The sequence below is a fragment of the Canis lupus genome, chromosome 16, assembly GCF_048164855.1.
Source record: "Canis lupus baileyi chromosome 16, mCanLup2.hap1, whole genome shotgun sequence".
NCBI classification, from domain to species: Eukaryota; Metazoa; Chordata; class Mammalia; order Carnivora; family Canidae; genus Canis; species Canis lupus.
The window spans coordinates 8,107,958-8,132,986 of record NC_132853.1 but is presented as its reverse complement, the minus strand read 5'-3'; the positions used below and the strand labels follow the sequence as shown (position 1 = coordinate 8,132,986).

The 25,029-nt window shown below is 50.2% G+C and overlaps 2 protein-coding genes across 10 annotated transcripts in view; both read right to left on the bottom strand.

Moving 5' to 3' along the window:
- The window catches only part of NUP214 (nucleoporin 214), a 103,522-nt gene extending 94,729 nt beyond the window's left edge, over positions 1-8,793 (bottom strand). For 4 of the 5 annotated variants that reach the window (XM_072778357.1, XM_072778360.1, XM_072778358.1 and 1 more), the window contains exons 1-8: positions 8,637-8,793; positions 5,974-6,169; positions 5,228-5,379; positions 4,009-4,207; positions 3,063-3,133; positions 1,842-1,905; positions 1,276-1,379; positions 126-232 (exon numbers count right to left, since the gene is read on the bottom strand). In XM_072778357.1, coding sequence (XP_072634458.1) covers positions 126-232; positions 1,276-1,379; positions 1,842-1,905; positions 3,063-3,133; positions 4,009-4,207; positions 5,228-5,379; positions 5,974-6,169; positions 8,637-8,681 — 938 coding nt within the window. In that variant the 5' untranslated portion in view covers positions 8,682-8,793. Of the gene's footprint in view, positions 1-125; positions 233-1,275; positions 1,380-1,841; positions 1,906-2,605; positions 2,676-3,062; positions 3,134-4,008; positions 4,208-5,227; positions 5,380-5,973; positions 6,170-8,636 lie in introns of those variants that run through there. The other variant, XM_072778362.1, reaches the window with a different exon arrangement.
- A 1,156-nt stretch (positions 8,794-9,949) lies between these two features.
- Positions 9,950-25,029, bottom strand: part of AIF1L (allograft inflammatory factor 1 like) — a 22,029-nt gene continuing 6,949 nt past the window's right edge. For 3 of the 5 annotated variants that reach the window (XM_072778366.1, XM_072778370.1, XM_072778365.1), the window contains 4 exons: positions 20,582-20,648; positions 18,046-18,087; positions 15,415-15,577; positions 9,950-12,795 (listed from right to left, as the gene is read on the bottom strand). In XM_072778366.1, coding sequence (XP_072634467.1) covers positions 12,708-12,795; positions 15,415-15,577; positions 18,046-18,087; positions 20,582-20,648 — 360 coding nt within the window. In that variant the 3' untranslated portion in view covers positions 9,950-12,707. Of the gene's footprint in view, positions 12,796-15,414; positions 15,578-18,045; positions 18,088-18,697; positions 20,227-20,581; positions 20,649-25,029 lie in introns of those variants that run through there. The other 2 variants (XM_072778368.1, XM_072778367.1) reach the window with 2 other exon arrangements.

Genomic DNA, 25,029 nt, shown 5'->3' with positions numbered 1-25,029 from the left:
ATATGTTCAAGGGCATAAATTCTCTATTCTCCTTCCCTACAGAAAAGAATCTCAAAGTGGGAACAAAGCAATGCAGGTAGGACCCGACAGAGAGAGAAGGAATCCATTCTGGGTTCTCAGCTCACCATTCTTCAATGTAACTGAGGTAGTAATGGTGCTGCCTCTCCGTGCAGCTGCCATAGCAGGGCTCCATAAAGTTCACAAATATCTCTGGGTGTTTTTCTTCTTTTTTCTACAATAAACAAAAGGAGAAAAAAAATCCCACATGCAATTTTTCTTTAATTCTACACAGTTAAAGAATCTCAAAAACTAAAACCATTTACACTTTATGAGAAAATTCACTCAAAAATCCCTGTCCAGGGACACCTGGGTGGCTCATCAGTTTAGCATCTGCCTTCGGCTCAGGGCATGATCCTGAGGTCCAGGATCGAGTCCCGCATCGAGCTCCTTGCAAGGAGCCTGCTTCTCCCTCTGTCTATGTCTCTGCCTCTCTCTTTCTCATGAATATTAAAAAAAAAAAAAAAAAAAAAAAAAAAAACTCTGTCCAAATATATAGACATCCTATAAAGACAGAGTTGAGTAATACAAGGAATATGAGCCGTGGCCACTAACTGAACTGGATTCAAACTGTTTTTTCACTTTCTGGCCATGGAACAGGCATGGATGGACTGCTCACTTCTCTGATAATTTTTCTAGGGTCTGTGGTGGGCCTGATGAACTTACTCCACACTCTGTCTTAAGCGTGGAACAAAATGATACATATGAAGAGTTTAGCCCAGAACATGGAACCTAAGAAGGAGTCAATAAATGCCAAAGCTAATCTGATCTCTGGGAATAGAAAATCTTAAGTTCTTAAAATAAGGACCTCAAAAACATATTTTTAAAATTCAACTTTGTCAGGAACACTGTAATTTTGGCCCTCAGGCAACGGGACAGCATTCAAGTTTTACGCTTGAAGTTGTACCATCCCTGCCAGCAAAAAAAGGAAACTAAAGCCTAACCCTAGAACTTTATTAGAAGACCTCTATGATTCCCAAAGGATAAAGATGTCCTTTTCTTTCTTTCTTTTTTTTTTTTAAAGATTTTATTTATTTATGACAGAGAGAGAGAGAGAGAGAGAGGCAGAGACACAGGCAGAGGCAAAAGCCAGGTTCCATGCAGGGAGCCTGACGTGGGACTCGATCCTGGGCCTCCAGGATCACACCCTGGGCTGAAGGCGGCGCTAAACCACTGAGCCACACGGGGCTGCCAAAGATGTCCCTTTCACACACATACCGGGAGGAGAGCCATCACCACATCTGGAGAAGTTTCCAAGGTCCCATCCGCAGCAGCATACACAATTGTGAAGACATAAGTACCGATCCACAGCACATCCAGAACTGAAATACACACACTTTAATAAAGCATCTTATGTTTGGAATAGCCCCCATATGTTCAAAAAATTATCAGCCCATGGATAAAAGAGACCGAGTGCTATAGTTCTAAAAGGTCCAGATTTCACTGACTGAATATAATTCACAAATACAAAGAATTCAAGAAGCCCCAAATCATCCCAAAGTGGCATTTTTTTTTTCCTGGCAGAATAAAAGGATGGCAAATTTTGAAAGGATTCTAATAAAATATCAGGACCCATTTACTATTATTTACCATGAGACACAGGTGTCTACCAGAGGATTATTGTTATGCTGACTTAATTAGCCAACTATAATAATGAGAGTGTTCATGCAGGAGGCATTAACACTTCCCTGAGTGTGCAGCTGCATCACATGATGTGAAATTTCTGCAAATACTGTGTCACCTCATTAGAGGTGGACCTAGCATAAGAAAAGCAAATGGGTTACCTCTGACAGGATGATCTGACTCATAAAATGGTGGGCAAGGAATGACTTTTTTTTCCTGCAGAGTCTGAAAGAGATGGGGCGGGCGGGGGGGGGGGGGGGGGGAGTATCAAATGGTCAAATGAAACAAACTTAAACCAATGAAACTCTGTCAAATCCAGTATGTTCCCCCCAGAAACCACTGTGCTTCATCTTCCCAGCCAGGAAAGAAATGAACACAGGGAATAGTGAATGACTCCATCCAGGACCCCATCCTACTGAAATCTCCCACAAATATGTTCGGGCGTAGAAAGGAGATGCTCAAGCTTATACCATTTATACTAGCAAAGCCACACACACTGACACAGACAACCACCAATAACGGAATAGAGAAGTAAATCATGGTACATCCACACCATGGACTACTACGCAGTCATTCAAAAGAATGGCTCCATATATAATATGTTGGGGAAAAGGACCTTGATAAAGTATTATGTTTAAGACAAAAAAGGCAAAGAGCAAACCAATAAAATTAAGCCAGTTATCTTTTTAGAGGCTACCGCCCTAAGAGTATGTACCAAATCTCATATAACAACTTTCTGTAATAACAAGAAATAAAAGCTTCACCTCAAACCCATAAACTACATTCTCTGCTTTACACCCAAGAACAGTCTCTCAAGGAAGAATGGACAGCAACACAGGCCTCAGAACTGCCTGTGGAACCCTCCTTCCCATCCATGCCTGATGTAACATATATGGATTCTATGTCAATTTATATTGAATAATACCTGTGATGATATCAGGAAGACCCCAGGGAGAGGATGACAGAGTGACAGGGGCATCCATTGTCTCGGGTGCCTAGAGTTGAAGAAACTGAATCTTTCAGATGGACTCGGCTACCAAATAATGCTATGCCTTAACTGTTTTGATGGAATGTTTAGATAACACTGTGTAGAATATGACCAGCGTGTATGGTAGACATGTAATGCATCTATACACTATTTGTATAAGCATCCAGAAATGTCTAGAGGCTGCCACTAAATAAAACACAGAGAGAGCCTCTAGAAGGACTATGGGATAGAAAGGGAAGAGTTCCACCCTTTCCTGCATTCACTAGTTTACTGATGAATTTGTTGCAGTGAGCATGAATTACATTTTAACAGAAAAAACCCTAATGAGCTCCCAAACCATCCCAAAAACAGTACATAACTTAAGAAAAGTGCTGAAGTCCAAGGCAACACTTACAGGAAGATACTGGACCACAGTTCCATTCTGCTTCCCCACTGCCAGCTGCTTTCCTTTGGGGCTCCAGCACACTGAGCAAAGAAGAAAATGCTGCCAATTAAGAACTGAAGAGAATGGAGCAAACCATAGAGGTCTGTACTGAAACAGCCATATAACCACCACTTCCTGTTCCTCTGTCAGTCCATGGGAGACAGGAGGATCATCCTTATTTGGCAAAAGTCCAAAAAAATTCCTTTTGTTGATACAAACCAATTACGACTTATCACTGGACCATTAAATCAACTGCTAAAAATCTGTTTTCGGGATCCCTGGGTGGCGCAGCGGTTTGGCGCCTGCCTTTGGCCCAGGGCGCGATCCTGGAGACCCGGGATCGAATCCCACGTCAGGCTCCCAGTGCATGGAGCCTGCTTCTCCCTCTGCCTGTGTCTCTGCCTCTCTCTCTCTCTCTCTCTCTCTCTGTGACTATCCTAAATAAATAAATAAAATATTAAAAAAAAAAAATCTGTTTTCAATAGAGTGTTGTCCAGAAAGCTGGAAAATACAAAAACTCTGTTATCTTTAGGTAAGGAGAATAGAGGTTTTCAAGTATCAAGAAATCATTCTCTTACTCCTATCCAAGATTTATAATGCTCTTCCCGCAGAGGTAAAAATGACTTCCAGTGTACCATCCACACCACCCCTTTGGGTCCAGAAACAGTCATTCTCAAAAACACATTTCTAAACCATCTGTACCAAAATATTTCTTTCTCCAAAAACCCTAAGCACATTCAAGTTAAATCAACTCTGCTGTTTGGTATCAAACATTATGGAAATAAAGAACACTTTCTGCTTCTACCAAACAACAACAGATACAACAAAAAACCCCATTTGCATTTATTTCAGGAAATTAATTTTTAAGGAGATTACCATCACTGTATGTTACAGAGTGAAAGCCTTTATTACCCACCAGATGTTACTGCCACTGTGGAAGGGAGAGTCGCACACACTTTCACTGTTTCTGTGATTTGTAGGACAGCAATGCTGCCATCGGCCAGACAAACTGCCATCATGGAGGGAACAGTGGGGTTCCACTTCATATCGATCACCATGCCTCCTGCATCTTTCAAAAGCTTATGATAGGCAAATGGGCGTTTTTGCTGTTTAGCCTTTTAAAACAAATGCCCAGAAGCAAAAATAAATTGATAAATTAATAAATACATAGACATTTAACAGTCAAAGAAAATTATTGAATATGTATTCTTAAATTACTTCACTTTTCTCCATGGCCATGACCAAAAAAAAAAAAAAAAAAAGAGCTTTACACAACAGTATATTTGTTACAGACAATTTCAACACAACTTTGGAAAACAGCAGTCAATTATTCTAGCACACTGAGGGACTCTCAGCAAGGGAATACACAAATGCAAAATAATAGGTAAAGAGCAAATACTAGATTAAAATCTTGGCTCTGCTTAATAGTGTTGGGTTCTTGAACGTTTAAATTCTTTGGGCCTGTTTCTTCATTTATAAAATGAAGACAACAGCACCTACTTTGTGAGGCCGTGGTATATACGAATAAGGACAAGGCATATAAAGCATCAGTACAGAGCTGGGCACACAGTATAAATACTCAAATTGGGGCAACTGGGTGGCTCAGTTAAGTGTCTGACTTGGTTTTAGCTCAGGTCATGATCTCAGGGTCCTGAGATCAGTCCACATGTCAGGCTCTCAGCTCAGAGACCATTTGTCCCTCTCCTGCTCCTTCCCTCTTTCTCTCTCTCTCATAAACAAAAATAAAATCTTAAAAAAAAAATACTCAAATTATTGACAATTATCGTTACGAAACTGCTTGGAATGGAAGAATACTCCAGAGGAGGTCAAAGACCTGGGATGTAGGAATTTCTGACATTACTGTTAACTTTACAGCCTTGGGCAAGCCACCTGGGCTTTGGCTGTCTCATATATAAAGGAGAAAAAACACCTTGGGGCAGATGTTATGAAATAATTTCTTGAAGTCCCTTCTATCGCAAGGATCTATGATTCTATAGCTAAGGACTTTTTTTTAAACCCATACTTTAATCTAGAAAATGACTCCAAGGGTCATCCAGGAGTTTCTAGGTTATGACTGAATACCAGAAAATCTTTTTTAGGTCTCATGTTGACACTATGGTTTGCCAGTAGTTTACCTCATTTGAAAATGTGCGAACATCAAAAAAAGCGATAATGGAACCATATTCACTGGACATCATGCACACGGAGAGTGTGAGGTTATCACAGCTCAAAGCCAGGTGATGTATCGGGAATTTCATGGGAACCAGCAAGCTTTGAACTTTATCAACTAAGAAAACATAAAAAAAAAAGACAAAGCAGAAGCATAAGCCACAACCCCTTTATCTAGGTTTACGTGAAACAATTTTTACATCTACATAAACATATAAGCACATTTTGATACTTGGTCATGCAGTTAAATCTTAGCTTTCTTACAGATGTACAGTGATGCATTAAATAACCCAGACTCTTCCTCAAGGAAACTGTGGCTGTTCCCCTTGTTAAAAATAATGTCCCGTACCTCTATTTTCACAACAATGCTTCCTATTTGGACGGCACTATTGTGCCAACTAAAATGCCATGCAAAAAAAACCCTTCTCCTAGAGATCCAGAACCCAAGTTCAACTGAACAAAAATAAAAAGCATGGCGGACTGGTCAATTCTTCTTCCTTCTGAGCACTGAGAAACAACTCACCAAAAGGACCAAAGAAAACAACCAGAAAGGCTTCCAGCAAACTACCTGGAACTTAATCTTCTTGGAGATCAACATGAAGACTAATAGCAGTTTTATTTCATATACTAGAATGATTTCTTGGGAACGAGACAACATTAGCACTTCACTACACTCCTCTCTCTACCGTGCAACAAAAAATAAGTAACTTACCTATCTTATTGGGATCATCACCAGGTTTATTTTGAATCAGAAGATTTTTGGTAGGAAAAATCTGCAACCCACTGGCTCCACCAGCAAAGACCAGGCCATATTTGTTGGACACGGCAAGCAGACTTGAGCGATCCTTGGGCAACTCCTCAGGTGAGTCAAAGATTCTCACCTTCTTCAGTGCTCTAAACTGAAAATCCTGTTGTGGGGGATGAAACCAAGATTAGTTCAGGGAAAAGAGGAAATAAAATCAGGTCTGTTGTTACATTCCTTTCATTTTTTTTTTAAAGATTTTATTTATTTATTCATGAGAGACACAGAGAGAGAGAGGCAGAGACACAGGCAGAGGGAGAAGCAGGCTCCATGCAGGGAGCCGAATGTGGGACTCAATCTCAAGGCTCCAGGATCGCACCCTGGGCCGAAGGCAAGCGCCAAACCATTGCACCACCCAGGGATCCCTCTGTCATTATATTCCAATAGACCTAAAGAAAAATAAATATTACCCTGAAGCAAGGACTGTGTGGCTCAGCGGTTTTTAAGCTGCCTGCGTGTACTGTAGTACCTGGCATAGGGCTTATCAACGTTTATTGAATGAAATGAAGTTTTAAAAATTCTTTCACGGAGCCTGCCTTAACTAACCCAGCTCACACCGATCCTTTCCTTTTCTGAACTCCTGGTTTATTGCCCTAACCACCACACATGCTGCACTTCAAAATTCATAATCTTGTCCTATTTCATGCTATGTACTGTCTCATGACCCAGGGTGGTGCTTAATAACTGTTGTTAAATATTGAAAACATCCCCCAAATACACTGTTAGCCTGAACTTCCAGTGAAGTACTCAAAAGATATATATATACACACACACATATATATGGAAATAATGACCACAGAACTATAACCAAATCCCAAGAATTGGCTTACCCGCATCAAATACTAAACAAAATTTCATCATAGAAAAGGACAGGTACGGTCAATCTCTTAATTTGCGAGACCCATAAACATACCTAGATGCCATGAAGACATTAAACCCATGTCCAAAGCCATTAATACAGGCTGTAAGGCCAGATATGGCCTGACCCACCTACCTCTGCCACCTTACGTCACGGCATTCTGCTTTCCTCCCTCTAGTGCACCATTACCTCTGCAACATCCAGGGCCCCTCTATCCTAGACCTGTTTTGTTTCCGTTTCTTTCAGTGTTCATGCTCCTTAGCACTCCAGGGCCTGGGAGCCTTCCCCAGCCTCCTGTCACCATCTTCCACAAGTATAACTACATGCTTTCAAATACAATTTTCAGTGTGAACCACCTCTTGGTAGGAATTCCATAACTTTACCAATCAGTATGTTAAGCGGTACCATACACCGCTGATTTTTTTTTTCTTCCTTCAATTCCAAATCTATCTTAAGTCAAGATTTTGGTATGAAGCTTGTGAATGGCCTTTTGCTCACATCCCAAAAGGGTAAAAGCCAAAGACAGCCCTTATTTTTGTACACTTAACAGTGTTTTGTATGAGATCCTTAGCACACCCCACATACTAATTCCCTTAGATTCAGTGTTTTACACACAGGGACTGAAAGCTTAACTGAAATACGCTTCTTAATGCCAAATGAGTACAGTGACCAGGAACTCACACGTTTCCAGATGAAACCATACAGAAGTAGAATGAAATTTTCAGCATTTGTGTGATTCTCATCCTGATAATCCTAAATATCCTGTCTGGGTCACGATCACATTCATTGGGAAGACCCAGTGGGATGAAAACTTTCCTTTCTGCTATCATCAGGAACCCAAAGGCGGACTGTCATCTTCCAAGTCTGTGGTTCTGAAACCTTTTTATTTCCTTCTGCGCCCCCCCCCCCCCCAGCATTACGGGAGAAGCTGGCACAGTCTCACTCTCACTGGGTGGCTCACCACCCCTCCCCGCCCCTGTCCTCAGGAATCACTGCTGTAACTGTGGGGATGGATTACTACTCCCTAAACGCATTTCAGGGACGGGTTCAATCGCCTCAAAGCTTCCCGCAACTTCCTCATGACCTTCATTTGGATCACCTGCCCCTCTCTTCAGTTTCCTGACTTTACGCTGATCTCTAACAGCAAAAGAGGCTTCCTATTCCATTCAACTAAAGGTTTTGCAGCGCAGGGGACGAACCCTCCCGGCTCTGCGGTAGGCACGCCAGGACCCTCTTACAAAGTACAAAGCACAGGGAGAGGGTCTTATACATAAAAAAAAAAAAAATACATAAACCCACCACCTAAACTTCAGCCCCTCTGTCAAGTGGGACTTTGGCTAAGTCACTTCCCCAGCCTCGCTATGCTCCTCTTTATTCGCAATCCCTCCTAGGGCCGCTGGCACCTGGTACCACGGTACCTGGCAAACACTGAGCGCTCAATAAACGGTAATTATTACCACGACTCCGAGCACCACATGAAAGTAACTAGGGTAACTGAAGCGGCGCCCGCAAGACCAACAAGGGACGGGGACCGTGCATTCGGCGGGGCTAGCGCGCCGGCGGCACCGCAGAGAGCTCTCCAGTCGCGCAAAAGGGTGCGAGCAGGAGGCGGGAAGCCGGAGAGCCGGGCCCCGCGCCGCGCCGCGCGGTTCAGCGGGGCTCCCAGGCAGCGCCGGGACTAAGGAAGGGAGGGCGGCCCCGGCCAGTCTCTGACCTTCATCTCCCGCTCGGGGATCATGGCATCCATCTCGTCTCCCATCGCGCCACGCTTAGTTGTTCGAAGCAGCCGCCGCTGCCGCCCGCGGCCTTGCCCCCACTCAGCCCCGGCCGCTCGCAGGCCAACTTCCTTCCCTCTCGCCGCCGGCAGCGCGCAGCAGACGCCGCATTTCCGGCGCGCCTTGGTGACGTCACGCGCCCCGGAGCGCCGTGCGGTCGGAGGAGGCTGAGCGGCCCTCGGAAGTCGCGCGCTCTCCCGGCCACCGCCTCCCATTGGCCGGGGCGGGTGGGGGTGGGGCGTAGCCCGGGCCCGGGCGCCGAGGCCTCGCGGTGGCGGGAGGATGTTGTGGTTCCCGACGGTCCCCGGACGAGAGGAGTTGGGAGCCTGACGGACATTTCCAGGGGGCAGCTCCCGAGAGAGGCGTCGGAGGGGGCGTGGGGGACACAGGCCCCGAAGCGCAGGGCGCGCGACGTCGGCCTCGTCTGCCCCTGCAGGGCGGGAGCCTCGCGGGCGGGAGCCTGGCGCCGCGCGGAACTCTTGAGACGTGTTGTCGCGGCTCCGAGGCCTCCTCGCTACCCAGGGCCCTCGCGCGGGAGGCGGCGAAGGTGACTGACGGCGGCCTCCGCGCGGGCGTCTGCGTCCGGGCTGTAAACGGCGGGGACGGGCCCCTGGGTGAGCTCGGGGCGGGGGCACGGCTGTCTTCCGGCCCTTACCGCCCGCTTTTCAGCAAATTGCTTATCTGCCCCCAGCCCGCTTCTCATTTCTTTAAAAAAAAAAAAAAAAAATCTTTTTAAGGATTTCATTTATTTGAGAAAAAGAGCGCTGTTGGCGGGGAGGGGAAGCTGCCTCCCCGCTGACTCCAGCTCCATCCTTGGGCCCTGACCTCACGACCTGAGCGGAAGTCGGGCACTGAACTGAGCCCCCCAGGCGCCCCCCACCCCCCCCTTCTCCTTTCTAAAACAAGGATAACGGGGGACCCCGGGTGGCTCAGTGGTGGAGCGTCTGCCTCCTGCCCAGGTCGTGATCCCCGCTGGGAGCCTGGGGTCCTGGGATCCAGTCCTGTCTGGGGCTCCCGGCTCCTTCGCCCTCTGCCTGTCTCTCGGGAATAAATAAATAAAATCTTTAAAAAAAAAAAAAAAAGGATAATAGAAGCTGCTTCATGGGGCTGTCGCGGCGGATAAATGAAGTCCAGCATTTAACAGAGCCTGGCACACAGGACACATTCATTAGAGCTGTTACTATATGAACTACCTTTTCTGAATTTGCTGAGCCCAGGAGCTGCCCCCAAAATACACAAGTCGGGACATTGGTAAGTTTGTCTGTTTTATTTCTAGTCTGTAGAGATGACACCCGGTGCCACATGCACTCACATGCACACACACGCTCACATACTTCATCCACCTGAACGTGCCCGGCAAACTTCCTTTTGAGTCTAGGGACAAAGCCATACTTGACGGTCCCCGCGTTGCTGGTTGCATTAGTCAGATTTGGTTCTTTCAGAAAGAAGACAAGCTGAAGTTCTAAGAAGCTGAGCCCTTGGCCAGAGCAGTAAGTCCGAGAGCCAATAGCCACGATCTGAAATCTATGCAGACCCTCCTTTCCAGGGACCACTTTTAAGCCCCTCTCCCACCAGGAATTGAGTGCTAATAAATGGTGGAGGAACTGGTGATGTTTCCCAGGACACTCCTCATCCAATGGAGAACGGTCTTTCCTGCCCTCTCCAGCAGCTGGGGACACACCCACTCGTGTCCCTCCCTCAAAGAAGGCTTCCTACAGTCTTGTTAACTGTGGGACCTGCTGAAACAAGCCCGGTTGCTTCTGCCCTCATCCCTGAGTGAGGAACAGGTACACGGACTATAATGGATAGTGAAGGAAGGTATTACCTTGCTCAAAGGTCTCAGCCTGTCCCAGAGAAGGAGGCCAGGGGGAAGGGGTAGGGACAGGCAGTTGTTTCTCTAACGATCCGGGGGGAGAGGGAGACAGTGGGGGTGGTGGGGTGAGTTTTACATTTACAGGGAGAACTGTTTTGCTGGGGTTTAAACTTCAACTAGGCTTGTGCATTTGAAGCAGCTCCTTGGGCTAAAGATCAGCCAGTCATAGCCAAATAATCTTGTTTCTCAACTGGTTGAGACCAGATTAACCTGGTGGTTAACCAGGATTATCCACGATTAATCCTGGGCATTTCCTCATCCACCTACCTTCTTCACTCCTCAAGCTGCTGCAAGGGCAACTCCTTGGGCCCTTGATTACGAGTCACTAAGGAGCCTCGGGGAGCCCACACTGACTCCCACCTCCAGCAGCACCCAGATGTTTGGCAAGGGCTTCTCCCAAGACTCTTGCTCAGTCTTGCAGTGCAGTCACCCCGCAGTCCCCTCTTTCTTAACATTCATCTCACTGGTGGTTCTCTGGTTCTGACTTCCCCCACTAGATGAAAACTCTAGGAGTCTGTCCAGTTCACTACCTGGTTCTTCGCTCTTGGCCCATAGCCTAATGAATATAATCAATGGATGAGCGCATCTAACTAAGTCCTGAGTGGGCAGGGTAAGGGACACCAGAACCAGATGGGGCCAAGGCTGGGGTCTCTGCTCAGCCAAGGAGGGGCTGAGTGTGACACCTTCCTGTGTGAGTTCCTGGGAAGTGGCCTGGCGGAGCAGCTCTAGGGAGGGCAGAACGGCCGAGGCAGCCTGGCCCTTACCCAAGCCCTGGTGCTGACGTGGAGGTCCTGGGAAGGGTGAGTCCTGGCCCAGGGCCTCCCCCAAGTATCGACCTAGGAATTACCCCTCCCCGTCCCTTCCCTCGTTTTCAACACTGAGCCAGCCCAGAGCAGAGATGAGGCATGGGCACGGCATCTGAACCCCTGGGTTCCAGTCCAAATTTCCGTCTCCCAACTAACCCCCTGGCAAGGCACTTAATCCCTGTGAGCACCACAGTTTTCTCACCTGTGAAATAAGAGGACCCGTCCAGCTAACCTACAGAGTGGATCAGGGCTCTCGAACCTTGGGAGTCCACTATAAGGGACCCCAATGCAATTCCCAAGGGCAAGGTTTTAGGTGATTGGAAATGGAGAGATGGGTTAGAGGGCAAAGCACATGTCAGGACAAAGTGGGGGGACTTAAAGCTTATAATAGGTGGTCAGTACCTGTTGAATGACTGAGTGAGCGAGTGAGTGACTGAATGAATAAATGAATGGAGTAATATGGGAAGGCATATGGGGTGGGGCACAGTCAGCTTTCAAGCAGATTGGGGTCGGAAAGGCAACCTATTTCAGCTCTTGGCTAATTAGTGGTGCTGACTTTTTGCCATGGGCATTCTATGCCTCCTTCTCTTATCCTGTTATCCTCAGCATCCCCCCCACCCCGAAAGGTGGCACCAGACCAAACAGATGCCCCTCCCAAGGCCCCTGGCCTCCCTTCTACCCCCAAAGCCCTTTGCTGCCCCAGCAAAGGACAGGGGTGCTACACTTTCCCTCCGAGCTGCCTATAAAGATGTGGCTGCAGCCAAGGCCAGAGGATTTCTTCTGGAACCTTCCTGAATGGCTCAGACTACCAAGCCCCTCTCCTCTGCTTCTGTCACCTCCGTGAGGATAAGAAGTGGGGACTGGGGGAGGAGGGTGAGTGGCCACGCCCTAGACAGCCCAAGAGGAAACCCTAGTTCCCATTCCAGGATCTTCTGCAAGTGGGCTGTGGTTCTCACCAGGGCCAGGCCAGCGAGCCTGGACTTAGCTCGGGGACCCTGGAAGGACGGACTGTGCCAGTGCCGAGCATGAGGCTCACCATCTTCCAGCCTCCCCGTCCTGGCTGCTCCCTTCAGTTTTTGGTTTGATGTCAGCCCTTCTGTACAGGGAAGGGGGAAAGAGGGAAGAGAAAAGAGGGAGGGTCCCCAAGGCTCAGAATTCCCTGGCCCAGAGCCCCTTTAAGGCAGAAAATTTGTGCTTTACAAAGAGATCACTGATTCTGCTGATTGAAAACTAAACAGACGCACGATGACCAAACAAATAAGACAAATCACAATGAATCAAGGTCAGCAAGATCAGGAGGGAGGAACGGGGGCAGGTCCAGACGGGGGTCCTCAGGGCAAGCTGGCAATGTCTCTCTCTGGAGGGGGGCCAACTGGCTTGGGGCTGCTCTCGTTGGCTTTTCCTTCAAACATCATGACTCTGGTTTGGAGATGAAGGGAAAAAAAACAAACAGGATTAGGATTCCTTCCCTTATCCAGGGATAGATCATCCCAGTGTCTGCAAGGTCCTCGGCTAGAGGGTCCTTGCGTCCATTCTCCAGTGGGATCTTCTCTGGTGTGGAAGGGGCTGCTAGTCCCACTTCACAGGAGAGAAAACCGAGTACAAAGATCTCTGTATTTGGGGCACCTGGGTGGCTCAGTAGTTGAGCGTCTGCCTTCAGCTCAGGTCATGATCCCAGGTCCTGGGATCGAGTCCTGCATCAGGCCCCCCACAGGGAGCCTGCTTCTCCCTCTGTGTCTCTGCCTCTCTCTGTGTACCTCTCATGAATAAATAAAATATTTAAAGAAAAAAAAAAAAGATCTCTGTATTCTTGGCCATGCATTTTCCCCTAACCACGCTGCCTGAAGGAGGCAGTTAGGCTGGGCCACGGCTCTGCTCAAAACCCTTTCAGATCTTCAAAAACCTCCCAAGGTTTTAAAAGTAACATCTGGGGTGCCTGGGTGGCTCAGTCTGTTAAGCATCCGACTCTTGAATTCAGCTCAGGTCATGATCTCAGGGTCGTGAGACTGAGCCTGTGTCGGGCTCCATGCTGGGCCTGGAGCCTGTTTAAGACTCTCTCTCTCCCCCTCTCCCTTGCCACCCCCCACTCTCAAAGAAAGTAGCATCTGGAAAGTAGAAGACAAGGGTCCTGCATGGGACCTCTCGTGGGAAACAGCCTGATGTGAATCCCAGCCCTACTCTTTCCCAGCTGGTGACTCAAGAAAAGACACTCAACTCCCCTGATCCTCAGTGTTGCCATCGGGAAGTAAGGATCCCCAAAGTGCCAACACCCTGGAGCCGTAGCAAGTATCAGTGCCCCACTCCTTCTGTAGGCACTCCTTGGGTGGGCGCTTTCCATCCCCTGGCTAGGAATCCCTCCCTAAGGGCGACAGTCCACAAGCAGCTTACCTCTGAGCTGATTTGCACATCCAGCCCCCTCCATGGCCTCTCCCCTTGGACGTCTAAAGATCACTTCCAACTTAATCCATCAAAAACTCAACTCTTGGGACACCTGGGTGGCTCAGTGGTTGAGTGTCTGTCTTTGGCTCAGGACCTGATCCTGGAGTCCTGGGATCGAGTCCCGCATCGGGCTCCCTGCATGGAGCCTGCTTCTCCCTCTGCCTGTGTCTCTGCCTCTCTCTCTGTGTCTCTCATGAATAAATAAATCTTTAAAAAAATCAACTCTTAATCCCTCCCCTGCTCTTTCCCTAAAGCAAACGGAACATCACTCAGTTACACTCAGTTATTCAGACCCCAAACAGATCAGGATCATCTGACTCCTTGCTGTCCTTCACGCCCCCTCTCTGGGCATTGAAGCAAGCCTCCCAGCTCTGTCTCCCCAATCATTCCTGATTCTAGTGGCTTCTGCCACCTTCACTGCAGCTTCTCCAGGCCGAGTGGCCTCATCTCTTGTCTGCAGAGCCTCCTCGCTGCCACTCTCACCCCTGCTGCAGCCAGAGGTTTTTAAAAATCAGTCCCTAGCTTTGAGTCACCCAATGGCATCCCTTCACACTAGTGCCAAATACTAAGTGGGACTGTGACCTATGAGGCCCCACGTCACTCTGCAAACTCATCCTTCACTCACTGCACTCACTGATGGCCAGCCACACTAGCTTCCGTGCTGTTTCTTTGCGCATACAAGCAGTCTGTCTCAGGGCCTTTGCACTTGCTGCTTCCTCTGCCTAGAATGGTTTTCCCCAGATCTTTTCCATGGCTCATCTCTTCACACCTCCCACCCTCAGGGCTCTGGTCAAGTGTTGCCTTCTCAGTGAGATGTTCTCTGCCCACTATCCCATGCCTCCCTGTTCCTCTTGTTCACTTTGTTTTCCTTTGAACCACACCATTGCAATCTGGCATTTTAGCCTTTTAGGGTTTTTTTTTTTTTTTTTTTGCCTTTTAGGGTTTTGATTTTGTTTTTCTCTGTCTCTTGCCACTAGAATGTAAGCTCCATGAGGCCAGCAATTCATGTGTTCTCAGCACCTAGAATAATTCTGGGCACATAGTTGGTGCTCAGTAAATATATGCTGAATTAATAAATGATAGATCTAAGGAGTTACTGGGTAGGCCAGTGCCTGACACTGTAAACGCACTAAACCTTAGGTGTTTTATTTATTAAATTTATTTTAAAGATCCTATTTATTTATTTGGGACACAGAATGAGAGAGAGAGCGCACCCAAACAGGAAGGAGGGTCAGAGGGAGAGAGAGCTGAGCAGGGAGCCTGACACAGGGCTCCATCCATCCCAGGACCCTGAGATCATGAACTGAGTCAAAGGCTGACGCTTGACCACCAGCCACCCAGGTGCCCTCACAGATTTATCATCACCACCATCCTTCTGCTTACTGAGTGCTGATTCTACCAGAAGTTCTGCTACAGGCTAATTTTGCCTATGAGGTATGTATTAATGTGACCATTTGACAGACAAGAAAATTGGGTTCAGAGAAATGAAGACCCTCATCACGCAGGCCACACAGGGCGTTCCCTCCTGGCCAGGGAATGGCCTCTCCACGCACAATGACTTTGCCTTCAGAGGTCCCAGGAGAGGCAGGAGGTACTCACAGCTTGAGGACAGCCGACCGCTTCCCCAGCATCATGTTCACAAAGTCTCGGTAGGAGATGGTATCACTGACCCCACCTGTCACCTCCGAGATCATCTTTTTCATCTCCAGGTGGGTCTTGGGGACTCCAAGCTTCTCCATCATCCTCTTTAAAGACATCAGGTCTGCCAGAGGAAAAGCAGATCTGTTAAGTGGAGACAGGCTGCGGGCCAAGCTCCCCTGGCACCCACGCCCGGAAGAAGCCCCGCAGGACAGCCTCTCCCTGCGGACTGTGGTCAACTGCCTCTGTCCTCCAGCGGGGGATGAGCCCATCACACCCTCCCTGCTCTCTTCAGAGGTAGTATATACTAGTGGTTAGGGACACAGACTCCTAGAGTCAGACAGACTTGGACTTGGGTTGGAATCCAGCTCTGCTCTTCCCGGCTGTGGGACCGAGGGCAAACTACTTAACCTCTCTGAAACTGCTCCCAAACTGCTCCCAGAAGTGGTAACATGGGGTGACGGGATCTTTTGGAAGGGTGGTGTGCAAGAAGTACCCGGCATAAAGCAGGTGCTCAGTAACAGAGCCACCACTGTTTACTCTGTTCCACCTGCTGTGCCCTGAGGTTACAGCGAGCTGTGTGCCTGCTGCTCCAGCTCCCCGGGAAGTCACTGCCCGGCAAGGTGGGGTCAGGGAGTCAGCTCAACCCCTCGGCATGAAAAGTCACTCCGCGGGGTGCCGGGTGGCAGCTTCTCTCCACCTGCCACTCCCACCCAGCAGGCCTAGGGTTCTGCCTCGCTGGCAGGGTGAGGGTGCCAAAAATATCCCGCAGAGCAGGAAAACCAACAAAGGAACAAAATTCAAGAAAAACAAGGGAGGCACCAAAGAGCCACAACACTCCACAGAATTGCTGCCTCTGACCTGCTGGCTGCCCAGATCTTAGGCAATTTCCTCCAGATTGTTCTGTGAACAATGGGTCGGCAAAGGATGGCGGGAGAGAGGCGGGATAGGGGGCCGATTTTAGGGCCCAGGGTGTGGCGGGACAGCTCACCCGAGAGCAGGGTGGGCAGACTGATGCCAGATCCCTAGGTGACAGGATGCCCAGGACATTTCAAAGAAACTAGGCAACACTCTGCGGGGAGAAGTGACAGGTCTCCCACACGCTGCTGGCCAGACTCTAAATTGGCAAGACCTTTCTGGAAGGCAATTTGGCAAGATGCTTCAAAAGTCTTTGACCCAGAATGTCTAATTCCTGAGATTTACTCTAAAGAAATAATCGTGGACAAAGATTCATATACAAAGACGCTCTTCACAAGACTATCAAAAGTAGTTAAAATTGAAATTGTCTAAATGGGCGATTCTAAGGCACTGGCTGAATAAATCACAGTCTGGCCCCATGATGGAATATTAGGCAGCCATTAATTATACCTCAAAAGAAAAGTTAATCATATGGCAAGACACTCACAATATATATATTATTTAAAAGAGGTTCTAAAATGGTCATAAAACAGCATTTGTGATTAGAACAAAGGGTGGAAGGATACAACCCAAAATATTTAGAGCAGTTATTGTGGGTGACTTGTTTTTGTCTTTGTGCTTCATTGTGTTTTCCAAAATTTTTTATGATGAAAATGTATTAATTTGATAACGCCCCATTTTTTTTTCCGAAAGGAAAACAAGGATAGAAGTATTTTAAAAGGAGAAGAAGGAGACAAGACAGAGGAAGGGTAGAAACACTGCAGCGGCAGCAATACTGAGCTCAGGGCGAAACAGAGGAGGGAGAGCCAGTCTGGGAACCAAAGGCTGGGATCTGGACGCTGGGCCTGCCACTTCACCACCATGAGCCCCGAGCAAGTCAGTGCACCCTGCTGAGCCTCAGCTTCCTCATCTGTAAAATGGGAATAATTCAAGTCAGCCTTGACCATGTCATAGCATTACTCAGGAAGGTCAAGATATGGTCTCGGGGGGCACCTGGGTGGCTCAGTGGTTGAGCGTCTGCCTTCAGCTCAGGGCATGGTCCCAGGGTCCTGGGATCGAGTCCTGCATCAGGCTCCCTGTATGGAGCCTGCTTCTCCCTCTGCCTGTGTCTCTGCCTCTCTCTGTGTGTCTCTCATGAATAAAGAAATAAAATCTTAAAAAAGAAAAAATATGGTCTCGGCTCTAAGGGCCATGGGACTGGCGCTTGTCACCCGCCCCCCCACCCTCATGCCCGGACCACACGATACAATCAGGGTCTATTGGAGGAGGGGAAACTACGTTCACAGAAGCACCGTGTCCCATGCAGGACAGTGTACAAATGCAAGGACAAAGGAACTGCCAACCCCCTGGACCAGTGCATCAGGAGCCTGAGCATCTCCGACCCCAGGCCGGAACGGCACCCTCTATCCTGAGTCCCCATGGCACCTGGCGTGGAAGGCTGCGGCATGTGCAGGGGGGTGGGTAGGAGGGAACCAGTGAGAAGAGGGGTCTGGGGGCAGTGGGTCCAGGGTCCAAGGCAGCCAGGCTGATGGACAGCTCGCTGGTCTGGCACATTGGGGAAGCTTTGGTATGTGCCCCTCACTCACCCAGGTGGGTCAGTGGGGCTCTCCAGACCTTCATACCCTCCAGCCACCAAACGCCCTCCTCCCCTCCCACACTCGAGGCCTCACTTACCAATCTCGCCCTCATTATTCAGGTCAAACTCCATGTACTTCTCTGGAAATCACAGAGCAAAAACTGGCATTAGCTCAACCCCCTGCAGGGTCCCAGAGATGTCCTGAGAGCAACTGGCCAGGTCCTCAGGGAGCCCACACCATCTTCCTCACCTTACTTGGGGGTCTTGACATGAGTCCTGTCATCTCAGCCATTGTATCTGGAGAAAGAGCTCACCCTACCTACACTCCTCTCCCAAAGGTGCCACAGAATAAAGTACGAGGGGCCCTTCTCTCTGCGGAGGAAGGCAGCTGCTTCCTCCTGGGTCCTCACCAGCATGAGCTGGCTGCATCACATTGGCTACGAAGTAACCAGAATAGATTCCCAGACCCTGATATATATATGCAGTGGCTTTGGGAAGGTGGGGGCAAGAACTGGTATGTTCTAGAGTGTCTCAGGTGATTCTGATGGGCTGGGCGGCCAGGTGTGGGAACCACTGATTTAAGGAGTCCCTGTGGTTCCTGAATATTTGGGGGGGGGGGAGGGAGTTTGCAGCCACCCCTGAGAATATGATGCTCTCCCAAGAGAAATGCTGTGGACCTGCCCTTGACCCAAAGTGGCACATACAGTGTCCAGGGGGACACAGACCCTCCCCAAAAGTTCACCTACAGACCTTGAGTTAAGCCTCTCTGATCAAAGGATCCAGGGAATCTCCAACAGTGAGGGAACATATGCAGAGCCATGAGCTTGGAATCCTCTGACAAGGGCAGCATGTGGCCCTGGGCAGGTCACCCCTGCCGTAAAAAAGCAGGGCCCTCGAAGTCTATTCTGCACTGAAGAGCCAGTATGAGAAAGCCAAGGTCTTCCCCATGACCTTTACGAGGGCCTGCTCTCCAGCCTACCAAGCTCCCTCTTCCTTTCTCACCACTGCTCCCATTCCCACTGGTCCTACTACTCCAGGCCCATCGGCCCCTTGCTCTACTCTCACCCCCGCTGCGCTCCTGCTGAGGTGTGCTGTGCCCCTCTGCCTGGATGTTCCTCCCAGGTATTTTCAGGGCCCCGGCCCCCACCTTCAGGGCTCCCCAGCCTTGCTGGTTGGGCACTGCCACCCCCCACAGAGCACCTACCATCATCTGTGTGCTCTGCAGTACCTTTCTCTTCCCCACTCCTCCCCTGCTAGCACACAACCTCCTTTGGGCAGGGGTCTCTGCGTGTGCCCTGTCGCACCTCCAGGCCTGCAGTGGGGTCAGCACATAGTGCTCATTTAGAGGTCCAATGAGTGAGTGATTTGAAAATCTTTAGTCTCTTCACTTCCAAGGTAATTCTGTGGTTCCAGTCCTACAGACCCAATCCTAGGTGCCAACGAAGACAAGGAGGGGAGACCTCTGTCCCTCCTCCCAGAGACACCCCTGGAGAAGGATCCCCTTGATATCCCAGAGAGAAGGGAATGGACTACTCCTCCCTCGAGTGGCTCTCCTCTGGGCAGCAGGACGGGCTGGTGGAATGGGGCAGGGACGGGGGTGTCTTTGCTCTAGTTCTTTTTGCTCACATAAATGGCCCCATTGCATAATGGTTCAGCGCAGGGGCTTTGGAGAGAGATCAGTACGTGCTCAAGCCTCAACTCTGCCATCGGCGAGCTGTGTGACCCCACCTCTCTAATCCTGACTGTCTTCAACTATAAATTAAAGCTCACACCCATCTCCCTCCTGGCTGAATTGGGATGAGTTGGGAAGTTCACAACACGGCATTCGAAGTAGTTCCCACAAGTTCAACGTTCAACAAAGGGTTCGCCATCAGTGTCCTGCAAGCAGCTTGAGGAGCACTTGGCAGGCTCTTTGCCTTGGAGCTGGAAGGATGTCCCCATTGCCAAAACTTGGGGGGGAGGTGGAATGTGACCTCAGTATTCGGCGAGATCCTCCAGCAGCCAGGGCTCCCTGCACGCCGAGAGCATCTCCCAGGCAGGAAAGGTGGGTCTGTCTTGCTCCTTATGTGCACGGCTCCTCTCCTTTCGAGTTGCTGGCTGGGAACCAAGCGCCAGGGCCCGGAACAGAGGGACCTTTATGCCGCCCCCTCCCCGCGCGGGCTCCTGGGCCCTGTTTTCTTTTCATCCCGTGCTGCTGGGATTCAATGGGCAGAAACTCTGCCCCCTGCCCCACTGTGGCGACACAAACGTCCATTCTGCACAGGGGCTCCTGAGCCGCTCCCCCGTGGAGGGGAGAGGCCAGGGCTGCTACAAAGGGCTGATTGTGTGCTGGGGCCCCGGGAGCGAGCAGGGCCTGGGCAGCAGCCGACGCAAGCCAGCCTCAGCCCTGCCTGCCTGGCAGCCAGGGTAGGGGGTGAGGGGCTGGGCCTGCGGGCATAGGGGGGGCCTGGGGTGGCATGGAGGCAGGTGGAGGGGCCTGTGCCGGCGGCCAGCACCCCTTCTCACAGCCCCCCCAGGAGGAGGGTATTCTGGAAAAATTAGGGGGCGTGGGCTGGCCCTGTGGGGTAAGGGATCCTATGTGCCAGGGGCCAGCCCAGCTCTCCCGGGAGGGAGAGGCAGACAGCCCCAGCTTACCTTTGAAGGCCGCGAGCTTTTCCGGCAGGTTCTCTTCATCACTGTACTTCTGGTCACAGAGAAACTCCTTTGAAGGTGAAAGGACAGTTCTGAGCACCGGGCCAGCAGGCGGAACTCACTGACACATACGCCCACTGCCCCCGTGTCTGCTCCCATGCCAGGTGGCCGGGCAGGGCAGGAGGCTCCCATGTTTGTCCTGGCCTCCTGTCAAGCCTCAGAGGTAGATCCGCAGTCCACCCCGAAGGCAGGAACCATGCTCGGCAGCCCAGGGTGGGGCCTGGAGCCTCTGCCCTAAACACCTTCAGCCAGCCTCTGAATTCACAGTATAACCCTCCTCCCCCAGGGCACCCCAGCTTCAAGACCCATGAAGCCACGAGCCCCAAACCCAAGCTGCCTGTTTCCAGCATTAACTTCCTAAGTACGTGACCCCAGCTTATTAATTCCTCTCTGTACTTCTATTGCCTTATCCGACAAATGGGTATAATCATCATAGCAACTTCTCAAGTTTGTAAGAGAATCCAAGGAGAGTGTATGTACAACTCTTGGCACACAGCAAGCGCTCGATAAACAGCAACTATTGCATTAGTCTCTGTTGTAGCCAGAAAATGATTGTGTATCACTTGGGAGGTCACTTACTCTTTCGTCTGTGTCCTCACCTGTAAAACAGGGCCACCTTCCCCTCAAACGATGCCTTTCAGAACCAGATGTGTGGGGGAGGGGAGGAACACAGCCTCCAGAGTGAAACACCAACCTGCATGATCTCTTAGGCTCTCCCAGTGGGCCCCAAAGGTAGCTAGTTTTTTTTTTTTTTTTAAAGATCTTATCTATCCATTCATGAGAGACACAGAGAGAGAGGCAAAGACACAGGCAGAGAGGGAAGCAGGCTCCATGCAAGGACTCCGGGATCATGCCCTGGGCAGAAGGCAGACGTTCAACCCCTGAGCCATCCAGGCGTCCCAGTAGCTAGTATACTACTCCCGTCTTACCGATGAGGAAACTGAGGCTCACACAGGCAGAGCTTCACCTGAGCTCTGTCTCCTATAGACCCCGCATCCTTAATGCCAATGTTTAAAGACGGACAGATAGCAGGCATTCAAAACATAACACCACTAATTAGTAAGTACCTGTTATGCTGGGCACAGTGCCAGGTAGCTTGCTCACCTTGTTGCTAACCTTCCAGCAGCCCTAGAGCCTGTATTCAGATGGGAGAGCAGAGGACACGTTCTGTCCTAGCACCGGACTCCGCAAGTCCCCTCTCTCCCCTGAACCTCCCTTTCCTCATTACTGAGCAGACCGGACATGGCACTGCCCCCTCCTTCAACAGTTCTTGAGGGGCCACAGGGGACACTGCTCATTCCAGGCACCAAGGGAGCAGGTGAGACCAGGGAAATAAGGTCCTTACCATAAAAATTCCAGGAAGCCCGTGTTTAAAATGATATCAAATGTTATTTGGATCCATCCCTCAATCTGTTTCTAAATTCCTGCTGCCATATCCCACCAACTGATGACCAAAGTGCTCTGGGTTGGGGTCTCGGTCCCCTCCTTACTAGCTGCGAAATGGGCGCAAGGGTGCCCATCTCCTCAGGCCCCTGCCCCTCAACGGGGATAACCCATTGTAATCACCTAGTGCCAAACTTCTCCATCAGCGTCCAAGAAGCAACGGGTATGACGAAACGTGAGGCAGAATCAATCCGCTCAAGGGTTCGAGTTCCTCCACATTAACCCACCCCTTCGACAGAGATGCCCATCTGCCCATGTGGCTCCCCTCATTGGTTCTGGGGCTCTGCTCTACCCCCTTGAGCCTCACTCGCCCGGATTCCCCAGAGGGGTCAGTATATATTGCGGACAGGCTCTGGCTGGTGCAGGATTTCGGCTTTGGGAGGGCACTGAGCTCTCTCAGGGTCTCAAGGTGGGAACAGTAGGTTCAGGGAGGTTAAATGACGTGTCTGAAGTCCCTGCAGCTGGCAAGAGTAGGCTTGGTCCCTGCCTCCAGCAACCTGGCAGAGGGCAGCCCAGTGCCCATGGTGTGGATCGGCCACAGCTTCGCATTGGCCCTCAGTAGCAGGTGCCACGCACGGTCCTGCCCCCGCTTAGCCGGAGCTGGAACTGTCTCCTGCAGCCAGGAGTTCTCTTCTTCTCTTCCTCTTGGCTCCCTCTCATAGCTCTTTTCCTCGGACCAAAAGTAGGACAATTAACTCTTGTCTGTGACCAAAAGCAACAGGCACCTCCCGGGGTCACAGGTCCTATTATCTGCACAGCAGAGGGACAAATAGGTCACTAGTTCCCAAACTTTGAGATAATGTAGAAGCAAACATTTCCCAAAACAGTAGAAAATAGAGGGAGGTGCTAACATAGGGCTGCCAAGGGTTTATTTTGCCAAGTAGAGACTCTAAACAATCACCAATGCCGGTTGCCATGAGTTCAGAAAGGGACATTTTGGGGGTGCCAGGGTGGCACAGTTGGTTGAACGTGCGATTCTTGGTCTCGGCTCAGGTCATGATCTCAGGGTCGCAGGATCGAGCCCTGTGATGGGCTCTGTGCTCAGTACCGCGTCTGTTTGTCCCCTCCCCTCCCTCTACACTCTCTTTCTCATAAATAAATGAAATATTTTTTAAATAAAGGACATTCCATAAAATTGGAAAGTTCATAATTTCTAAATGGAATCCATTTAGCCTATGTTTGGTCCATTGCATTACCCCCGTATTCCCTCCGCTTTCCCATTTCAGGAGCCGGAAAACCTTCTCAGGGAGGCACAAGGCCACGGGCAAGGCCCAACATCTGGGAACCTCTGGCAAGAGACCTGGGGGCCCTCCCAGCTCCCACATTCCCTCTAACCAGAAATCCCGCACCAGCTGGAGCCTGTCCCACAGCGCATACCAACCCCTCCAGGGATCTAGGGAAGTTGGGCTCAAGGGGTCAGGCATGGCCCCCAGTCCTGGAGGCAAATCATGCACAGATGGACACAGGACAACCAGGCAGTGATTCCCTTTCACAGGGCTGACCCCCAGCTGGCAGGGACAGTACCCCTAGGGGAGCCATGGGGACGGTCTTCGCTCTGATGGAGACTGTTTTCTCCTTAATGCTACCAACCACCTAACTTGTGTTTTATTGGTTTTTGCCCTCCACCCACCCCCACCACTATAGAGTGAGTGCCTCCTCTCTGTGCCTCCCCCATGCCAGGCTTGCTCCCACCTGGGGACCTTTGCTTAGCTGTGCCCCCTGCCTGCAGCGCTCACCACCTCCAACACCTGAACGGCTCCCTCCCTCACCATCTTCATGCACTGGCTCAACCATCACCTTCTCAAGGAGGCAAACCCCATCCACCCCACCCACTCCACTCCCAACCCCCGTTTACTTGCCTCGCATCTCCTTTTACCCACAGGATGAATCACTTCCGAACACAATTTACAATGTGATGCTTATTAAGGGCACTGTCCATTGTCTGTCTGCCCTGCCACAGTGTAGGCTGCACATAGTAGGTGCTCAGTAAATATTTGCAAGCTGAGTGAATGAATTGAGACCCGGAGAGGATAAAGAACTTGCTCAAAGCAGCATAGCTGGCAAGTGACTGAGCTGGGATGAAAGTCTACAGTGGGACACCTGGGTGGCTCAGTGGTTGAGTGTCTGCCTTTGGCTCAGGTCATGATCCCGGAGTCCTGGGATCGAGTCCCGCATCAGGCTCCCCCTGGGGAGCCCTCTGCCTCTGCCTCTCTCTCTCTGCGTCTCTCATGAATAAATAAATAAAATCCTAAAAAAATATAGAAAATAGAAAGAAAGTCCACAGCAGAGACCGCCTGGGCTCCTTCCCTGCACAGAGCTGAGGAATCAAAGTGCCCCAAGGTAGTGGGTGTTGGAAGGAAGCCGGGAGGAAGCAAAGCTTTGGCTGTAGGTGCCAGGAGGATGTGTTTACTGTCTCCAGGCCCACTGATGCCTAGCACCCAGCAGTGCCCAGCATATAGTAGGTGCTCAGTAAACATCTGTCAAGTGAATGGAGAAGCCTGGCATCCAGCCCGAAATCACTTTCTCCACTCTCAGCCCTGACGTGGCAGGGCAGCTTTACAAACGCGTCTGTGCACGATACAAACTGCAGGAGATCAGAGGTGGGAATCGCATTTCTCCTTAGAGCCCAAGATGACACGTGCTTGAGCCACAGGGTGGCCGGGGCTGGGAGAGGCAGCTGACCTGTCCATGCGTGTGTGGGCAACCCTTGCTCAGCCCAAGCTTGGGACAGCTGTGCAGGCCAGGCTGTTGGCCGGGTGCCAGGGAGGAGGAAGGTGGAACCCAGAGCAGGAGTTCCATTGGCGGGGCTCCCAGCCCCCAGCCCAGCTCCACGCTTTGGATTCTTGGTTCCTGCTCATGCACAGCCCATAGCCTTCCCGCTTCTAGGCGTCCTCTCCCTACCACCCACCCTGTATCCTTGCCCAGCCTTGGGGCACTCCCTGCCCAGT